This window comes from Crocodylus porosus, unplaced genomic scaffold (genome assembly GCF_001723895.1).
Source record: "Crocodylus porosus isolate Cpor-Errol unplaced genomic scaffold, CroPor_comp1, whole genome shotgun sequence".
In the NCBI taxonomy this organism is placed as follows: Eukaryota; Metazoa; Chordata; order Crocodylia; family Crocodylidae; genus Crocodylus; species Crocodylus porosus.
The window spans coordinates 12,101,291-12,121,452 of record NW_017728911.1 but is presented as its reverse complement, the minus strand read 5'-3'; the positions used below and the strand labels follow the sequence as shown (position 1 = coordinate 12,121,452).

At 43.5% G+C, this 20,162-nt stretch overlaps 1 protein-coding gene across 5 annotated transcripts in view; it reads right to left on the bottom strand.

Moving 5' to 3' along the window:
• APBA2 (amyloid beta precursor protein binding family A member 2) overlaps positions 1–20,162 on the bottom strand; it is a 240,618-nt gene that overhangs the window by 90,603 nt on the left and 129,853 nt on the right. For all 5 annotated transcript variants that reach the window (XM_019533439.1, XM_019533440.1, XM_019533442.1 and 2 more), the window contains one exon: positions 11,738–12,738. In XM_019533439.1, the coding sequence (XP_019388984.1) occupies positions 11,738–12,700 (963 nt within the window). In that variant the 5' untranslated portion in view covers positions 12,701–12,738. The remainder of the gene's footprint in view (positions 1–11,737; positions 12,739–20,162) is intronic.

The window sequence follows — 20,162 nt, the reverse complement described above, 5'->3', positions numbered from 1 at the left end:
CTTACTTTAGATATTAGAAGGTAATTTATCATTTTGGTAAAATTGCTTGTTTTCAACTTCTACTCTTAACAGAGGTGGCCAAAATAAATTGTAAAATTTGGCAGACAAGATCAGAAATAAGGGAATAAATAAATATTTCAAATACATACACACACACGTATACATATATTATTAAAAAAAAAGAAGCAAACCTCCACTTGCACACATTTTCAAGTGTGCTTACTTGCTTTGAATGAGCTGTTATTTAATGTAGCTAATACACAGGTGTGTTAAGACTTTAAACTGATAGTAAATTATTTTCTTATGATGGATGGTTTCTAGTGGGCACATCTACATGTGCAATTAATACAAAGTAATAACCTCTGGAGCTTATTGTTCTGGAGTTTATTGTTCCCGGGCACACTGTTTGATTGTGAGCCTGGGACCTCAACACACTGAGCCAGGTAGGGGCAGCTCCCCCTGTCCCAATTCAGTGTGCTGCAGAGGGTCTCGCTGGGGCATGACGGGGCTCCAGTGTGGACCTAGCCAGCAAGCAGCTCCCACACTGAAGCACTCTTGTGCCCCAGTCAGCCAGGGCAGCATCTACACATGTGCTGGTGCAGAGTAAAAAAAAAAAACTGGCTGCGGAGTTAATTAGTTTACTCCAGGCTAATACGGGCACATGTGGAGATGTGGGATATTTACTGCGGACCTAGTTTTCTCTTCAGTAAATGTCTCAGACACACCCAGTGGCCGTGTCCAAATGAGCATGGCTGTGCAGTTTTTCTCCATGCTGCAGGGGAGCAGCGCAGAGGGTTTTTTTGACCCCTGGATATCCCCCCGACACAAGCATTCCCCAGGGACAACTAGCAGCAGCACAAGGTATACCACCACTAGTTGTCCGTGGAGAACCAAATATCCACATCACATGTGGACATGGCCAGTATGTCCAACTGATGCATGATAGGTGGTAAGCAGAGATCAGAAATGGTGATTGATACATCACTAAGAATGCTGTCAAATTGGAAAGCTCTTACAGTTGAAGAAAACCATTCAAACATTAGTTCAAGGTAGTACCATCAGCCTTGTATATGGTAGCAAAGCAGTGTGGAATTCATAGTGAATATTTTAGTCAACCCCTTCACAATTATGAGCTCTTGTGAAAGAACAGGAAGGATAAAAGAATAGCCCCGGTGCACATGTCAAGCAAGTTAGTGAGGATGAGCGGTCAAAAGATCTGTAACCTAATAGAAACAAGACCATCAAATAAAATTCTCATGGTTTATGAAGGTTCTGTTGATCCTTTTAATCCCTTACGAGCATGGTCTACTGAATGACGGGTCTAGCTTCCTACCCATTAATCCAAGTGGAATCATGTGGTCCTACCCCTCAAAACTGTGGTCCTCAGCTCTAATGTAAAGTGGGCCTCAGCCCTGCACTGTCTCTGGGCTTAAGAACATCAATCTCCTGCTGGGAAAGTGACTCTCTACTCTGCCGGAACCAAGTCACCTTCTCCTTCTCACATACAAAGGAGATGCAGGGAGGGAAGCAATGTTTCCTCCTCATTCAGATTTATTTCCTTTTTGACTAACCAACCTGCAGTTCTAGTGCAGAGGGAGATACATCCTGTTTTCTCTGTGTTTCCTTTGACAATTATTAAAGGTGCATTAAGGAGGGGAAAAGCTTTTCATTTTCCTTATTTACTGTTTCCCTCTTTCTCTTCACAAATAACATTAACTTCTCTCCCTCTGGCTTTAACTTTGGCAACACTTGATTCTACTGCTGTTTGTCACTTACTACAAATCACCCCATTAGAGGAGGTTTCAACCTAATGCCACCACTGCCCTAGTTATACTGTGAGCTACACTTTAGACCCCTTATTGACTGCACTTTCAAATGACAGGCTGACTTCTTGAATTTCACTCAAAAAATGAAAATCTGCAGGAAATATGCTGCTCCTGGGTCTTCTGCTCATCCCAAAGGGCAATGAAATCCATCATGCAGGGAGACCAATGGATGCGATGTACCTTAATTTTAGCCAGGCTTTTGATATGGTCTCCCAGAACATTTCGCAGGTAAGCTAAGCAAGTACAGACTGAATGAATGGATTGTAAGGTGGATAGAAACCTGGCTGAAGCATTGGGCTCAAAGGGTAGTAATCAAAGGCTTGAAGTCTAGCTGGCAGCCAGTATCAAGTGGAGTACCCCAGGGATTGGTCCTGGGGCTGGTTTTGTTTAATACGTTCATCAACAACTTGGAAGATGGCATAGAGTGCACACTCAGCAAGTTTGCAGATGACACCAAGATAGGGGGAGTAGTAGATATGCTGGCGGGTAGGGCTACAATTCAGATGAACCTAGACAAACTGGAGGATTGGGCCAAAAGAAATCTCATGAGGTTCAACAAGAACAAGCGCAAAGTCCTGCAGTTAGGATGGAGCAATTCCATGCATGGGGGATGACTGGCTACAAACTGGAGAAAGTCCAATGGAGGGAGACAAAAAATGATGAGGGGGCTGGGGCACATGACTTATGAGGAAAACCTGAGGGAACTGGACTTATTTAGTCTAGAGAAGAGGAGACTGAGAGGGGTTTTAATAGCAGCCTTCAACTACCTGAAGGGGGCTCCGAAGAGGATGGAGCTAAATTGTTCTTAGTAGTGGGGGATGACAGACAAGGAGCAACAGATATTAGGAAAATATTTCTTACTAGGAAGGTAGTAAAACACTAGAATACATTATCCAGAGAGGTGGTGGAATCTCCATCCTTGGAGGCTTTTAAGACTTGGCTAGTCAAAGCTTACCTGGGAAGATTTAGTTGGGGCTGGTCCTGCTTTAAGCAGAGGGTTGGACTAGATGACCTCCTAAGGTCCCTTCCAACCTTAATTTTTCTATGATTCTATGATCTCTGTGACTCCCTAGCACTGTATCTGCGTTTGGGTACCAGAGGAGACTGGGACAGGCTGTGCCATGGCTGAGAGGGTATAGGCACATGGATCACCCTCTCATTCCAACTGGGTCTGAGTTGGACTAGGTATGTCCCCTGCTCCACAGTGAGGCCAGGCCCACTGGAAACACTCCCCAACCCAAACCTTCCAGGAATTTCTATCTGATGACCACAAGATGGCTGGCCACCCTCCAGCCCCAAACTTTACATCCACCTGTCTGTCCTAGCTCCATTGGACAGGCCACCCACCTGTCTGCTCTGGGGACAACTACCTGACAGCAGAACAATAGCTAACATGGCTTGGGTATTTGCCAGCAGAGGCCAAGTCCCAGATGTGGCAGGGTCCAATCACCTACTCCAGACCCCAAATGCCAGCACCAGATCCCACATCCTGGGGGTGGGTCCATGCCAGGGTGTGGTTTGTGAGGTGGTTTGGGTATGGCTTTTCAAATGCGCGGTTTTGGTTCTGTGTCTGAGTCTTGGGTTTGGGGTTTCTAGGTGAGTATCCAAGTGCTGGGGTCTAGCTCTGTGCCTGAGTCCTGGGGTTCTGTTGGCCTTGGTTTTCAGGTCTGTGTGTAGGTCATGGTATACTTTGGGATGAGATCTGGAGGGGTGTAGAGGCATGGTTCAAGGTCTCAGGTGCCTGGGGATCCGGGTCATGTTTGGGGGACACAGCTATCCCTGCTTCCCTCATTCTCTTCACCCATGTCCATCTCTGCCTACAGCACAAGGTGTAGCCAAGGAAAAAGGCTGGGCTTTCTCAGTCCCAGGATAGTCAGAGGCGGGATCCACTTGGCATTAGACCAGACAACTCTCAGTAGGGGAGGAGGGGAGTGGGAGCATTGTATGCTGGGATGCCAGAGAGAGTGGACTAACCTGAGGAAATATTCATTAGACCAGTCTAACCCATACTGATCTAAACTCAGTCCTCATCACACACAGACTAACTTTATACCACACGTACCATTTTTAGTTCTACCTAAGCAGTGTGAATACCTGCACACCTAGAGGTTTTGACCAAACTAAGCTCGATTAGATTGATCTAAATGTAGTGCTTGTACATACCTTAATGGGTCTCTAAAAAAGTCTGTACAGGTTTTAAGGCAGGGGTGGGCAATTATTTCAGGTGGAGGGCCGCTTATCGAGTTTTGGCAGGCTGTCGAGGGCTGCATGGGTAGCCCCACCCCTTGACAGGTGCCCCGCCCCCTGGTCACCATCTTGGGACCAATGTCCCAATGTCTTTGGTCCCAAGACTTTGGGACATTGGTCCCATGTCACAGAGCCAGCACCGGTGGGGCCCAAAGTGAGGCACAGGTTAGCAGGGGTCTGTGGAGCTGGGCTGGGCTGCACCAGCAGGGAGAGGGGGGAGCTGGCCCGGCTCCATACAGCCCTGCTAGCTGGGACCCCATGCTCCTGCCACCCTGCTCTGGTGCAGGCCCTATGCTCCCACTGGCTCCCATGCCCGCTCATTCCTAATGCCCCCCCCACCCTGTGGTACAGGCAGGGGGCAGCACACAGTCCTGACCCCTTGATCACTGGCAGGGGAGAAGCTGGTGCTGAGCACAGGGAAAAGTGGCCCCTTGCCTGCTCCATGGCTGGCACACCCTGCTGCAGCTGCTCGCAGCCTGCGTGGGGCTGTCTGAAGCAGGCTCAGGCAGCCCCAAGCAGGCTGTGAGTGGCTGTAGCATGGGGCACTGGGCAGGCGAGGGGTCACTTTCCCCCCTCTGTGCTCAGCTTTTCTCCAGGCCACTTTTCCCCAGACTCCTTCCCTGCCTGGAGTCCTCCCCTGCCCTTCCCCCCCTTCCCTCTTACCTGAGGTTCTGGCTGGGGCAGCTATGTGCTCCTAGGCCAGAAGCCCCGCTGGAGCTTCTGGCTGGGGGGGCGGCGCCAGGCAGGCCCTGCTGTTGTGGGAGCCTGACGGGCTTCCCCTGGGTCCTACTGCCCTTAGTTCCTGTTATTTTTTACAGGAACCAAGGGCAGATAAATATTCATTTTCTGAATTTTTTTAGGGGCCCCACAAGCCGGATAGAATGGCCTCATGGGCCGGATCCAGCCCACAGGCTGTATTTTGCATCCCCCCCATCTTAAGGGCCATTCGACCTCCATGATGCCTGGCAGGGACAGGCCTAAAAATGCATGTCAGAAGTAAGGTTTTATTTCAGCATCTCTGTTCTTTAATTCAATTACAGTTGAGGGTAACCAGCACCCCAGTGCACAGCATGTAGCAGGATCATGTCAATGGTAAACTCATCCATAATTTGTACAGCAAGGTGTGCTTGGTTAAAGATACTTTGATTTGCTTTATGTCTTTGGAAAATGTCTCTTCTACCTCTCCTTTCTGTGAACCTTGCTATACACATAACAAATACTGTTGTTATATCTTTCTGCCTTGACAGACTATACATATCCTCTCTGTTCTCAATGAGACTACCTATCAGCTTTATCCTTACCCACAGTGCTTCAGCTGACTCGCTTCTCATGCAAATTAGAAGTATCCCTTGCCCATCACCTCACATGTGCATAACACTTCCATTCTTAGCCAAGGTGGATGCCTATGCCACCATATGTCTGGTCAGGAACCCATTCTCCTTTCTCAGGAAGACACAGAAGCAGTGAAATACTGTGTATGGTTCACTGCCCTGTGCCTCAGAGATAATTTTCTCCTGACAACATTTTTGTTGGAAAACTGATTAGAAAGCAATATGTGACTGGCTACATGCCACGTAGCATGAATCATTATAGAGCAATTTCAAAACATCAGCCCAAAGAATGAAAAGATACAGCATTTTAAGTTAAAGCTCAGACCGGCAATCCACAAGTTACCATGCACCTTTGTCTATTTTCAGAGCTATGGCAGTTGTATCTATTTTCTTAAATTACAAAGCTCCCTCTTGTTAATAATTGGACATGAATAATACATATACAATGAGGTTCAGGCCAACCTCTATTGAATAAACTTTAAAAGGGAATAAAAAAGTGTCAAAATGAAAATTCAATCTGAAATTCCATTAGAAAACTTCCTGAAAAAAAAATTTGACCCATGCATCAGATTTCAGTATATTGTCTTCTTATTCAAGAGTTCTTCTTGAATACTAACAAAGACCTTGAGCTCAATGCTGAAGCTTGTCCAGTCTTTTCAATAACAGAAACCAAAGGGCCTCATCACACTTTCACTTGGAAGAGTTGTAAATCATGGGAATATAGTGACCCAATAAAGTTACTGTGCATTAAGAGATAACCCATCCTTGAAATAAAACAACTTACCAACACCAGGAGAGCACTTAACCCATATTAAACTGCTTGAACATGCGTTTGCTTACATTTAAACTGCACTTAGTGGGCATGTCTACATGTGAAATTAACATGCCTGAATAAACTTCAGTGCGATTCATGCCAGAGTTTATCATTCCCAGGCAATGCATTTACACATGCACCCCAGACCACAGTATGTTGAGCCAGGTCAGTGTAGCCCCAGCTGGCGAGAGGCCGGGGAGGTCAGCCTGCCAGCCTGAGGCTGCTCCGACCTGGCTCTGTGTGCTGTGGAGGGGCTGGCTGGGACATAAGGCTGCTTCAGCGCAGGACTAGCTGGCAGGCATTTCCCATACTGAATCACCCTCAAGTTCCATCAGTGTCTACACATGTTACGATGCAGTAAATAACTGTATTTACAAGAACTAACCTACTGTGGCATTTATTAGTTTACTGCACCCTAACAGAGTTGCACATGTAGATGCTGAGACTTTACTACGGATCTAATTAGTCAGCTCCACAGAAGATGCATCATGTAAACACACCTAGTAAGTGTTAAATTGAATAGGTAACACCACCCAAAGGGACATCCAAATAAAAAATTTAGCCCAATAAATGAATTGTCTATCATTTAACAACAAAACATGCTAACTATCAAATAATTATTGCCTCCCTCACAAATGGGCAGACTATTCAACCCCAGTTCACACTGGCAGTATTTACACTGGCAGTTTAGGTCATGGAACATGAAAAAGTGTCACACGACTGCCCCCTTTTTAAAAAATGATCATTTTAATAGAGATTTTAAATCTGTGGTGCATGTCTCAAATTTCTGTAGATGTCTCCTTTAAAAAAACCCTTTTTCTCATGATGTTGTTAAAAGCTGATCTGTTTCATTAACATAGTTAAACCTAAAGACTTTATCTTATTTTTCCACAGGAGTCTTAGTATTATAATATCAAAGATTTTAATGGAATCATCTAGGTTAATTTAATTTTTAATTAAATAATTAACCATGGAGTACTTAATTAAATATTATGATTTTCTTTACTGATAACTTCAATGAAACTGAAAAAAGGAATTTATACTTTTGAAGTTTTATAAGTTACTTTAAAAAATTAGAGAAAAAATAATTCAAGCATATTTATTAGGTTGTCAGTCCCATACTTGTTCTGCCATTTACCATCCTTTAGGTAAAGCCCAGAAGCAAATAACCAAGACATAGCTACTTAGGTCATATTCAGACATTTTATTAGTACAGATTTTGCTCTATTACCATATTTACCCAAATAGAAGAGGACCCTGAATATAAGATGACCTCCAATAATTAGATTCTATATCTAGAAAATGTATACATTTGTTATAATTTTCCAGGTATAGAATCAAATTATTGGAGGTTTGCCTTGCATTTGCACCCCCCACTACAGCTAGGAAACTATATCTGTGGGATCAGATTGCCCTCTACTCCTCCTGACTTCTTCTCCCTATAGCACCTTCTCCCCCCACTCCTTACTTTCAGGCCCTGCTCTCCCTGAACTCATGGGAGCGAGGGGCAAATGTGTAAATAAAGACAGATGTAGTAATTTGCATATGGTGCTCATAGACTTATATGATTCAAAATTGATGCATTTCACCTTTTTTGAAAATGCTACAAGTTTCGGCAGATAGTCCATGACACACTTTTAAGCAGGACTTCTATATAGCACAAACTTCTTTTTTTTTTTATTAAAAGAAATTTTTTCATGTGCTAGGTCAAATTAGCCAGATCAGGTCCAAATCCATTTGAATCATGCAAGAATCATATGTGGCCCTGCTACTGGCAAGTATCCTCCACTACAGCCTGGGGCTTCAGATACTTCCAAACCCTTTGGCAGGCTTCCTACATGCAAGCCCAAGCCCAGAGGCTTGGGGTTCAGTTGCCCCCAAGCTTCGCTTGCCCTCAGCTGTGCGACTGCAAGAAAAAGCTAGGGAGGAGTGGACACGAGTGGTAAAGAAACAGGAATCACTGGAAATGGGAAAGACACGCATAGCTCAGCTGTGGGAGTAAAGAGAAAGTCAAAATGTATACAATGTAGTGGCTCACCAAGGCTTGAAAAAGAGTTGGCATTGAGAAGGTCCACAACCATATATCTTATTCAGACAGCCTGCACCAACCTATCCTTGTGGTAGGTTCCCATCATTGTTTGCCCAATATGGGCCATGCGTTTTATGGTAATGCTCAGTACTGGCTCCATTTAATCAGCTTTACAGATGGTTTCCATTACTGAGCACATGCTGCTTTTGGCAGCACTTTAAGGACAGGCAATGTATTTAATAAGGTTTCCTTGTATACTAATATAAGGCAAGGGGCTTTTTTCTGATGCTGTTTTAGGGTGGGGAAGGGAGACAGGGGAAGTGGGGGATACCTCATCTTGTATTTGAGTAAATAAGGTAGGTAGTAGAGATGCATTTAAAGAAAATGCAAGCTTCAAAATTACTAACCCAACTTTATACTAAAATGGAGTAAGATAACGCTTTAAGGAAAAAAAAAAACTTAAAAATTAAAACACACATAAGCCTTCTCAAATTTTGATCCCACTTCTCAGTCCAGGGCTTGTTAAAGGAACACAGAAGGTATAGCAAAACTCCCAATTTTTCTTTTAAAATGCATTCCTTCCCCTTCCCCAACCATTTCTAACTTTGTTTCTCCCTCTCTATTCCCTATAGTTAAGTATAAGTAAGCTAAGATCTAGGATAAGCTTTAACATTTTATTTTAGGTAGTAAGTTTTATTGCTCTCCCCTCTGTGATATAGATATCCACTGTTTTATAAATGATAATTATTATGTTTGTATTAATTTTTTTACTGCTTTTATATTGTGTGATTACTGTTTTAGGCCTATATATGTAAGTTAGCATAAGTAATGTCAAACTTCCATCTTATCCCCATGCCTAGTTGTAACCTATGACTCACACCTACCCTTCCTATGTAACTTGGTTCCTGGATGAATGGGGATGACTGATGGTGCTTGAGAGTCAATGGCAGTAGGTCTAAAAATAGCTCCCTCTGAATGACCGAACCATCAACACCAATATTTGGACCAATGACCCAGCCATTGGAACCACCCTCAGCATTCAAGAAACAAACGAGAGGCAACCCACCATTGTGCCAAGGCTGCACATGCTCAGTAAGAACACCTGGAACCCTCTGGAACAGGACTGACATTGCCTGGACAGGCCCTGCCACAGGAGATCAGAGGTAGTCTGCCCCATAAAAAGGATAGTGAAGACTGACTCCTTGGGAAACCCATTTCCATTGGGACCAGCACCGTGCCACACCACCTATCTACCCCAGAGGCCCTGCTGGTGACCCCCTCTAGACAACACCAAGCTGAAGGAGACACTGGCCATCGAGGACCCACTTTCAGCCGGGGATAGGTAGGTATCACCTACATATTTCCTCCTCCAATTTGGACTCTATCTCTCTCCTCTCAGACTTCAGCCCCTGCACCAAGCCTCTTTAACCCCTGCTGCCATTGTCTGTGTGTGTGTCTGTGCAAAGGAACCAATAAAATATCGTGTCACCATCTCCCCTGTTCAATAAAACCACTGTCTTTTGTAACCCCGAGCTTGTCTGTGTTTTACTGAGCCCTGGTCCCTTCCCTATCTTAAATTCCAGTCTCTGTCTCTCTCCCTTTTGGCTCTCAGCCCTGTTCCCGCCACTTTTTGCCTCCTCTCTGTCCCTTTTCTGCAGACTCTTAGCCCTGTTGCTTTCTGCAGGCTCTCAGCCCTGTTCCCGACACCTTTTGCCTCTTGCCACCTCTTCTCAATCTCTGTCTACACTTTCAATCTCTCTCTCTGTGTTCTCCAGCCTCCCCCCATCACAGCCCCACTCCCAGTTTTCCTCTCCCCATGTACGCCTTGGCTCCCCTGTAGCCTCCTTTCTCCAGCTCCAGCCTCCAGGCTTCTCCCCGGCATTGCTCCTTTGCTCTGCCGCTTTCTGCTTTCAATTAACACCAATTAACCTTACATTACACCAAATTCCCTCCGGTCTGCTGGTTCTAATCCCAGCACCGGCAACTTTCATCTCGGTCTCCACCAGCAGTAACCTGAAATAACCCCAAGACTCAGCTCCTCAGCCCAGCTCTCTCTAGTCTACCCGGTCCCGGCAACTTTCACCCCCTACACTTTCACTCTCTCTCTCTCACCTTATTCTTCCCCCAAGTATCCCAAGTACACCAAGCACATACATACACACCACAACACCCAAGCTAGGAACTCACCTGTGTGTATGTGTAGGTGAGTGGTATGTATGTGAACTGATATACATGTATGCCACTGTGTGCATGATATATGAATTAGTGATCTGTGTATATGTATTGGGTGTACAGGTATTGGTAATTGGTTCTGGTCTAATTTCTTTTGTGTAGGTGCTTGAATTTGCCTAGGCTGGTAATTTTGGATGTGTGTGTGCCTGAATTGATAATGTGTGTGTGCAGCCCTGGTGGGGGTGCATGCACCTAGAGTATGTGTATGCTCCATGTGTGTATGCACCTAATTGATTTTTGAGTGCATGCATGTGCAATTGTACAGCTGGAGTACTGCGTCCAGTTCTGTGCGCCCCACTTCAGGAGGGATGTGGACAACATTGAAAGGGTCCAGAGGAGGGCCATCCGCATGATCCGGGGACAAGAGGGCAGACCCTACAATGAAAGACTGCGGGACCTAAACCTGTTCAGCCTTCACAACAGAAGGCTGAGGGGGGACCTGGTGACTGTCTATAAACTCACTAGGAGAGACCAGAAGGGTTTGGGGGAGATCTTGTTTCCCCTAGCACCCCCTGGCATGACAAGGAATAATGGACACAAATTATCGGAGAGTAGGTTTAGATTAGACATCTGCAAGAACTACTTCACAGTCAGGGCATCTAGGAGCTGGAACCAACTTCCAAGGGAAGTGGTGCTGGCTCCTACCCTGGGGGTCTTGAAGAAGAGAGGCTTGATGCCTACCTGGCTGGACTCATTTGAATCCAGTTTTTCTCCCGCCCAGGCGGGGGGTCAGACTTGAAGATCTACAAGGTCCCTTCCGACCCTACTTCTGTGATTCTATAATACACCATGCCCTTCTGTCTAACAGCGCAATAGTGAGATCCTGAGAGTTGGCCTGACCCCACAGGGCAACAAAGGGACAAAACCTATTTTACATCAATATATGTTAAGGATGTCTAGGAGCTTACTTGCTAATAAATAATCCTTCTTTAAAGTATTTTGCCTTCTCAGTTAGCAAACAATGCTTATGTACAGGTGTAAACAATTATCTTTGTTGAACACACTAATGAGTAAATTTTCTTTATTAAGTATACTTTGGATATCACGTATTAAACCTTTAAAATTTTAAAATACTTGTAGAGTGCAGACACATACAACAACTGAACCATTCCAAAGTGTCACTGATTGGGAACTGATTGTGGTTTACAATTGTTGTAGAATATGGTAGAAAATGTTTATGTTTGTCCTAAAAGTAACCTAACAGAGAATGCAAACTCCTCTATATAATGTTTTCTTATTAAAAAGCAGAGTTGCATACCTGTTCTTGTGGCAACTTCGGTCTGTCTTCTGGAGTTCTCGACTTTGTTTTAAAACCTCTTGGCATGTCTCCAACATGCTTAGAAGCAGGTGGAATATTCAATGATTTTGGTCTCCCCTCGTGTCTGTTGGCTGCATGACCAGCATCTCCTTTTGGAGAAGTGTCTTTATATTCACTTGGCACATTTTCAGTCCCGGCATGCTCAGGGCTCATCTCTGTCAAGCTATTAATGCTGCTCATGCTCATGCTCATTTTAATTTCAGCTACAATTTGGTCAATATCTTCTTCCTGCTCTTCCAGTTCAGCATCTTCTTTTCTAGCATGGTAGGGTGATACCCCACGTGAGTTTCCATTAGCTTCTGGTGGGTAATAGTCCTGATAGCTTTCTTCACTTTGACAGTATTGTATGTTTACTTCTTGGTCTTGAATCTCCAAAGATGACACTTCATCCTCCAAAATCTGAACACAATTATCTTGGTAGTCTTGACCTTCTGCCACTTCACTGTCATCTTGGTGCTGGATTTTAGCTTCAGCCCATTCTTCTTCCACAGCCTCCTGACATTCATCAGTTTCCACATTATGTTCTTCATGGGAAACATACTCTTCCCCATTGCAGTCCATTCCTTCCAGATAACTGTCATCCTCTGGACAGTACCTAATGTAGTATGTGATCCCTTCCTCCTCCTCTGGCAGGCCTTCATCATAGTCCTCCTCTTCAGAGGTATTATTAACATAATCAGAGCTAGAGTCACCATCTCCACTATTATCATTGCACTCTTGTTCCACTGGGGTAGGGCTAGCTTCTCGAAAAGTTGCTAGCTCAGGTTCCTTTGCTGTATAATCTTCAATAGGTAGGTCATTTTCCTCAGTTTCTGGCTCCCTGTTGTGAGATGAAGTAGGGCAAGCTCGCACTCTGTGATCCAGCATGCTGGCTGTGGTGTTTTGACGTTTCCTGTTTGCCATAGCCAGCTTCTTATATGACAATCATTTCTAAGCAATTACTGTAAGGAAGATGAAAAACACACATTCAGAAAAAGGCCAGCAATAGAGACTGTAGTAATGCTAATTGGAAACACTGAAACTGCTAGTTTACTTCGGCATAAAGTAGAAACTGTTTAAAAAAATAGACTCCCAATTATCTCTTCAAAACTAATCAGGAGTGTCAAAAGGTGGATGGTCACTGACATAACAGAGGTTAGATCCCATGAGCACATACAAAAGGTAGAAAACCAGTTTTAAAATAGTCACAGAAGTAATTAAGTTCAGAAGCAGATAATCTACATGCAACACTGCATCTTTACTTCAGTCTTTTATTTCACAGTATCTTTACTATGTGGAAGCTAGTGAATCATTTCAACATTTATTTTCAGGAGTATTATTTGTGGGAGATGACAGTATATGGGAAATTGATTTGTATATTCATAGAAGCTTGGTAGGGTTTTTGCAAGGGGGTACACACATTTGTAAGTTATATTTAAGTTATATTCATATGCAAATTTGGCTTTTAAGCAAACTTGTTCACATTAAGGAGCTATTTAAAAATAATCACTTGGGCACTGAAAGGAGTTAAAGATATTCTAGTAGTTTGTTGATGAATGCTATGCGAATGCCTATGTACGTTTCAAAAATTAATCCTAAACCTCATCTCTTTCATATCCCTCTGCTGATAAGGAGTCTCTCCACTGTCTCCCACAATATATGGCATGTTTTTTTCAGCATGCAAGTTAGCCTTTCCTTCTCTATATGTTATACATTGTATTCACTCATGAACTTTCCAGGCTCTCCCACAGCTAACATGAGGAAATATCCACTAACCTGGAAGCAGGTTAGGGCACTAAATAACACCACCATATTATTATGAGCAAAAATATAGAAGGTTAAGCATTACTTGAATTAGAGCTACATCAGATTTCCTTTTGTTGATAGCCACTACACCTTGGATGTTCATGAAATAGGATCCAAATATTGCAGAAAAGGGTAAAACATTTGTTGACACAACTGTAATACAGGCACAATGCCTGCTTCCACTAGCACTTTGTTTTAGCATTTATACAGTATTTATTTAAATATCTGGCTTATTTACATGTTGAGTCCAGCAAAATATTATAAAATTTGACATCCACAAGCAGGGTAAAAAGAAAGTAACCAATCTGAGACATGTTTGACACTAGTTAAATTATTACACATGAATTTTGCAAATTGCTTGTGGTTACATTATGTACAGCTGTCAAATCCAACTTTCTTCAATATATGTATTTTTCTGTTGCTGCCTACCGCACTTCCAGTTATGAGCCTCATTATAAATCTCAAACTAGTGCAGCTGATTCAGTTACGTGAACTGAAGCATGGTGGTTTTTCATAGATTTCATAGACATTAAGGCTGGAAGGGACCTTGGAAGATCATCAAGTCCAGCCCCCTGCCCCAGGGGCAGGAAGTCAGCAGGAGTCAAAGGATCCCAGCAAGATAAACATCCAAATGTTTCTTAAAGGAGTCCAGAGCAGATGCTTGCACCACCTCTGGAGACAATCTATTCCAGGCCTTGGGGGCTCAGACAGTAAAGAAGTTTTTCCTTATGTCCAGCCTGAAACAGTCTTGGAGGTGTTTGTGACTGTTTGACCTTGTCATCCCTTGGTGTGCTCTGGTGAACAGACATTCCCACAGGTCCTGATGTACACTCCTTATAAACTTATAGGCAGCCACCAGGTCTCACCTGAGCCTGCGCTTTTCCAGGCTGAAGAGTCCCACAGCTCTCAGCCTCTCATTGTAAGGACTGCTCTCCTGCCCTCTGATCATGTCTGTGGCTCTCCTCTGGACTCTCTCAAGCTTCTCCACATCCTTTTTAAATTGTGGAGCCCTGAATTGGATGCAGTACTCCAGCTGCAGCCTCACCAAGGCCAAGTACAGCAGGAGGATGACATCCTGGGATTTGCTTGAGAAACATCTATGGATGCAAGCCAGTGTTTTGCTTGCTTTACCAGCTGTGACATCGCATTGGTGGCTCATATTCATCTTGTGGTCAATTATGACTCCCAAGTCCATTTTGGCCGTGGTGCTAGCAAGTGTAGCACTGCCAAGCCTATAAGCGTGCTGCAAGGGGGGGGGTGTCCCCCAAGGTGGAGTACCTTGCATTTTTCAGTGTTGAATGTCATCAGATTTTTGTCCACCCATTTTCTGAGCCTGTCTAAGTCAGCCTGGATCACCATCCTGTCCTCAGGTGTGGACACTTTGCCCCAAAGTTTGGTGTCATCAGCGAACTTGGCCAGTCCGCTTCTGAAACCAAGGTCCACATCATTAAAAAAGATGTTAAAGAGTATAGGTTCAAGGATGGAGCCTTGGGGGACCCCACTGGTCATGGTGCACCACGATGATTTACTTCTGTTGACTACCACTCTCTGGGACCAACCTCAGAGCCAATTCCCCAGCCACTGGACTGTAATGTAGTTGAGGGCGCAGTTGGCCAATTTTCCATGAGATGATCATGGGAGACCAGATCAAAGGCTTGTTTTAAATCTAGATATATGACATCAATCTCTTCTCCCTTGTCCAGGTGATATGTTATCTGGTCATAGAAGTAGATGAGATTGGTCAGGCAAAGGCCTACCCACAACACACCCATGCTGGCTATCCCTCAGGATGTTGCCATCAGCCATTTTGTCAAGAATGGTCTCTTTGATAATTTTTTCCAAGATCTTCCCCGGGATAGAGGTCAGGCTGATAGACCTGTAGTTCCCTGGATCTACTTCCCTCCCTTCCTTGAAGATAGGCACCACACTGGCCTTCTTCCAATCTTTGGGCACTTCACCTGAGCACCACGAGTTCTCGAAGATCCATGACGGTGGCTGAACTATGATGCCTGCCACCTCCTTTAAGTACCCTGGGGTGTAAACTGTCTTGCCCTGCTGACTTGAAGGTGTCCAACCTCTCAAGGTGTTCCTTCACATGGTCTACATTGATGAAGGGTAACAATTCTCCCTCACCCTGGCTAGCCTGTACTGTATTGAGCAGGGCCATCCCTTAGGACTTGTGAAAAAACGATGCAGAATACCCATTTACTTGCTTTAATTCTACTTAATAAAAATTATCATACATACTTATGAAATGCACTCCACAAATGAAATTACATCATTTACTATGGAGACATCCCAGACAAAAGCATGATAACACTGAGTTAACTAATTGCAGAAATCACATATATGCAAAAGGACAACTGCATGGAAATAGCAGCTGCACAAATGAAAACTCTTATGAAACATGACAGGTCACAGAAAAAATACTGAAACTAGCTGGCATTTTTATTTACCAATAAAGTATGAGTGTTTAGCAACTGTAAGCAAGCAGGTGGGATAAGACGTCATTTTCTAGATCCCAAGTTGTTATTAAACAGGTCATAATACACTTCAGCCATAGCATGTTTTATTATCTGTGTACCAAATCCAGAGCTCACAACACAGTACTATAATATAGCCACTTTCCCCTGAGGAAAGAAAATAAAGGCTAGGGACAAACATTACACATTAACCAGTTTAAGTGATTAGAAACTGGTTTAAATCTGTAACAGAACAGATGTTCAGTGCATATAAACTGGTTTGAAAATGGCTGAAACCAGTTTGAGATAAACCTGGTTGAATGTAGTATCAGACTTAATGGATTTGGGTCAAATCAATTTATGCAATGTCTGTCACAGACCCCTTCCTAGTTTAACTTAAATCCGAGTCCCCCAGCATTCCAGATGCTTTGCAGCCCTGGGCAGGGCTCTCTGTTCCACATCAGGGCTGGCCCTGCCCCTCTGCTCCCTAGCTAGAGCTCCAGCAGAGACTGAATGCACAGCAGGATCTTCTTGCTTTCCCCCCACCTATCACCACTCCCTGCTCAAGCAGGGATACAGTGCTCTCCCACATAGCCAGCATGTGATATGCTAGCTAATGCTGAGAGGTTTCTGTGTAAGGCAGACAGGACTGTGTCCACTTACGGCTTTTTGGAGCCAATCAGCAAGTCAGCTAATAATGTCCCTCTGTTCCTTTCTTGGAAAAAGTTGTTTAAAAACAGCATGAACTAATGAGAGAGGCTTCTGTTTTCTTGATAGGGTGCTAAATGCTCTGTTATCAACTCCCTGCTGGCTCTCTCCCCAGACAGAACCAGGGGGAAGGGCAGGGGGAACTCCTCCCTAATCAGAGCATCCTGCTGGGGCTTGGACACAGCCCTCCACCCAGCTCAATGCTATGGAAGGAATGGAGAGCTGTTCTAGCAACCCCTAGCTTCTAGCCTGAGCCACTGCAGGCATCTGACTGCATTTCTTCAGTCCAAAGGGCATGTCTGTGCAGTTGCAAACCAGTTCAACCTCGCCAGGTTAGACTAACCTGCAAAGATTGAATCAATTCAGGCTTTTAGAATGTCTGTCCCTAGCCAAAGACAGTAAGCACATGGCCAGTTACTACAAAGTGAGCTAGGGGTGTAGACTTGCAGTGTATCAGCTATTCTGTAGCAACTATCTGGGTACCACCTTATCTGGTGATAAATGCAAGATAGCTCACTACTCAGCATATGTAGTACACTACATCAGGCTTGTTGCAGGCCAAGACAGTGCCCCTGAGAAGGTACTGCAGAGTAGCTGAAGCCCTTGTAATAAATAGCACCAAGGTATTCATGACAAAGCTTTGAGAAAGGGTTAGTGTCAGGAGAGAAGATTGAGGAGAATAAATTGGGAATCAAAGGAAAAAGATAGACTCATCCTCCCAGAATGATCTCCAGCCACCTCGGGCTGAGAAGAGAAGAGCTACCTGACTGAAGGGAATTAAATGAAGGGGACTGACTCAATGGGAACAGTAAGCTCAGCAATAATCTTTACTACAAACTGGCTATTAACTGTCACTTCACACCAGCTATTGCGAATTCAGGACACATCACAGCAGAAACTGAATATCATACAGTCTGTCCACTAGTGCTATTTTTGATTTAGTTATGGTTACATTTTGACTGTTCATAGCAGATGTATTATATGTGCTGTAACCCAAGGTTGTAAACTTTAAGGCCTAAAATGTGACTGCAATTCAGAATGGGATTTCTGGATATGCCACTACCCAACTGTCTGTATCCTTAAGTAAATAAATGCCTTTGAAAATCTGCCCTAGACAGCTCATGTTTGACACAGCATGGATAAAAAAAGAGGCAGTCAGAGGAACAAGCAAAGGAAAACAACCTTGCAGTAGCTTTTTGAATGGACTAAGTAGCTAGCAATTGGCTGTTTGATTTCCAAATTAAATAAAAGGTGGCTCAAAAGATTTGTGCGGCTGTATGGCTATATTGTTCCTTAAAAGGAAATGGAAATTAATGTCACTCATGAGCAGATTTCAATTACACTTTACCAGTGCACTATTACTGTTTTTCAAAGCAGGATGTGTCTAAATATTTCCTCTAGAATTTGAGATGCATATAAATTATCATAATACATAAATACCACAAATCAATTAAGCAAACTTTCTGTCAGACCAAATTAAAATGCATCAGATTCCCAAACTTGATTTTATGAAAATTTTAATTGCACATATTTTGTCAAATAATTGATATAAATTACAATTAAAAAACAAACATGAAGAAAAACAAAACCACTGAAATGATTACATATACAGGCAGTCCTCAACTTACAACATTTCTCACTTACAATGTTTATAAATTGACACCCTGTTTCAACTTTACGACGTCAGTTTCGACTTTACAACACTTGATCCAATGCAACGCCATGCCAGCGAACAAGTTCACTGCATCACTCATCTCCCTGAAGAACATCTGTCCAAACTTCCTTAGACACTTTCTTTCAGAAAGCAGACAAGACTCCTGGAAAACCTGCTGCCAAGACTCCTGAGAAGACTCCAGCCAAGAGCCCTTCAAAAAGTCCAACCAAGAGCCTTTCAAAAAGTCCAGCAAAGTCACCTCAAAGAAGTCCTTCCAAATCAGCATGATTGCTATTTGCAATAAAGATACATTAATGAAGCTATATTACTCACCTATTATTGATCGAGAACAAAACTCTGGGGTATTTTTACTAAAAGTAAGGTTTTGGAACCAATCCCCCATTTATGAGAAAATCGGTTCTGTGTTACAACATCTTGACTTAAGACGTGGTTTTCAGGAACCAATTGTGTTGTAAATCCAAGGACTGCCTGTATAAACACACAACAATTGTATTGATATCAAAAGATATAAATATGAGCTGTTACGCTGGCATGCTTCTGCAGTGACTCAATTGTAGCAAAAATGCTCCTTCTTTACCTTTGCTTCAGGAGCAAGGTTAGGCTGCTTTAGGTCATACAGTGACATGCTGTTTGAAGCATTTCAAGTAGCTCTGAAGTTCTTCAAACAGAGGGTACAGAAGTGCACAACTGTAGAAGAACTTAAAAAATGGTTGAAGCATTTCCTGAAATGCCTGTATACTATAGAGGCCCTTCAGCATCCAACAGCGCTCTGCTCCTTACCCCCATGGAAGGGGACAGGAAAAGGTCAGATAGCCAATGAACTTGGGTGTCCTTGGGGAACACCAGAGACCAGAACTCAAGAGGCATGCAGGAATTCCTGGAGCATCTGCTGAAATCAGAGTATTCTAAAATTCAGAGCACTTCATTTGCATGTTAGCCCAGGACTTCAGCTAACTTGTATTCACCAAAGTAGACTGTATTTCTGATTCGTACAGCTTGGTAGCCGGGAATTACTAGTGAAGGCAAGATGTTACAAGAGATTCTGGGCTTCCATACAGGAAAATTAATGGAAGGATTCTGATTTTGTTGAGACCAAAGGATTCAGAAGAAAAAAAAAATCAAGTCATTTCCACAATAGTAAGGCAGCAATGTGCACTGCTTGTATTTGAGTCCTTTGCTGAATTTGCTGTGGTGGCATTTAGAAAAATCATGCCAACGTATTCTGACATGCAAGTCAGAGAATAAATACAGAACGTTACCATTACCATACAATTCTGCAATTTGAAATACCCACTTCCAAAAAAACTGACTAATACTCTGCAATAGCCAATGTATCTGATCATAGCTATGCTCAGGAGCCAGTCACATGATGCACAAGATACCGACGGGAGCTGTACATGTTTAAAGGGAATAAAGCTGTGTGTGTGAATTCTGTTAGAGGAGAGGTGCACATATTAAGCTAATGAAACTAACATTTAGGAAGGTACCAGCCCAATAATTATAACTGGTACAACAGTTAGATTTCCTTTCAGCACTATTTCAAAATAACTCTGAAGATTTATACATGCATTTAGGTCTAAATTAGGCCTCACTATAGAAACCTGAAACCTGTTGGCCTATCTTCCCAGGTTTTTCTACATTGTGGCCTTGCTACCTGGTTCCATTAAGTCACGCAGCAAGGAGCAGGCAGGCATCTGATGAGATGCCAGCAGCAGCGTAATTTAATAACCACAGC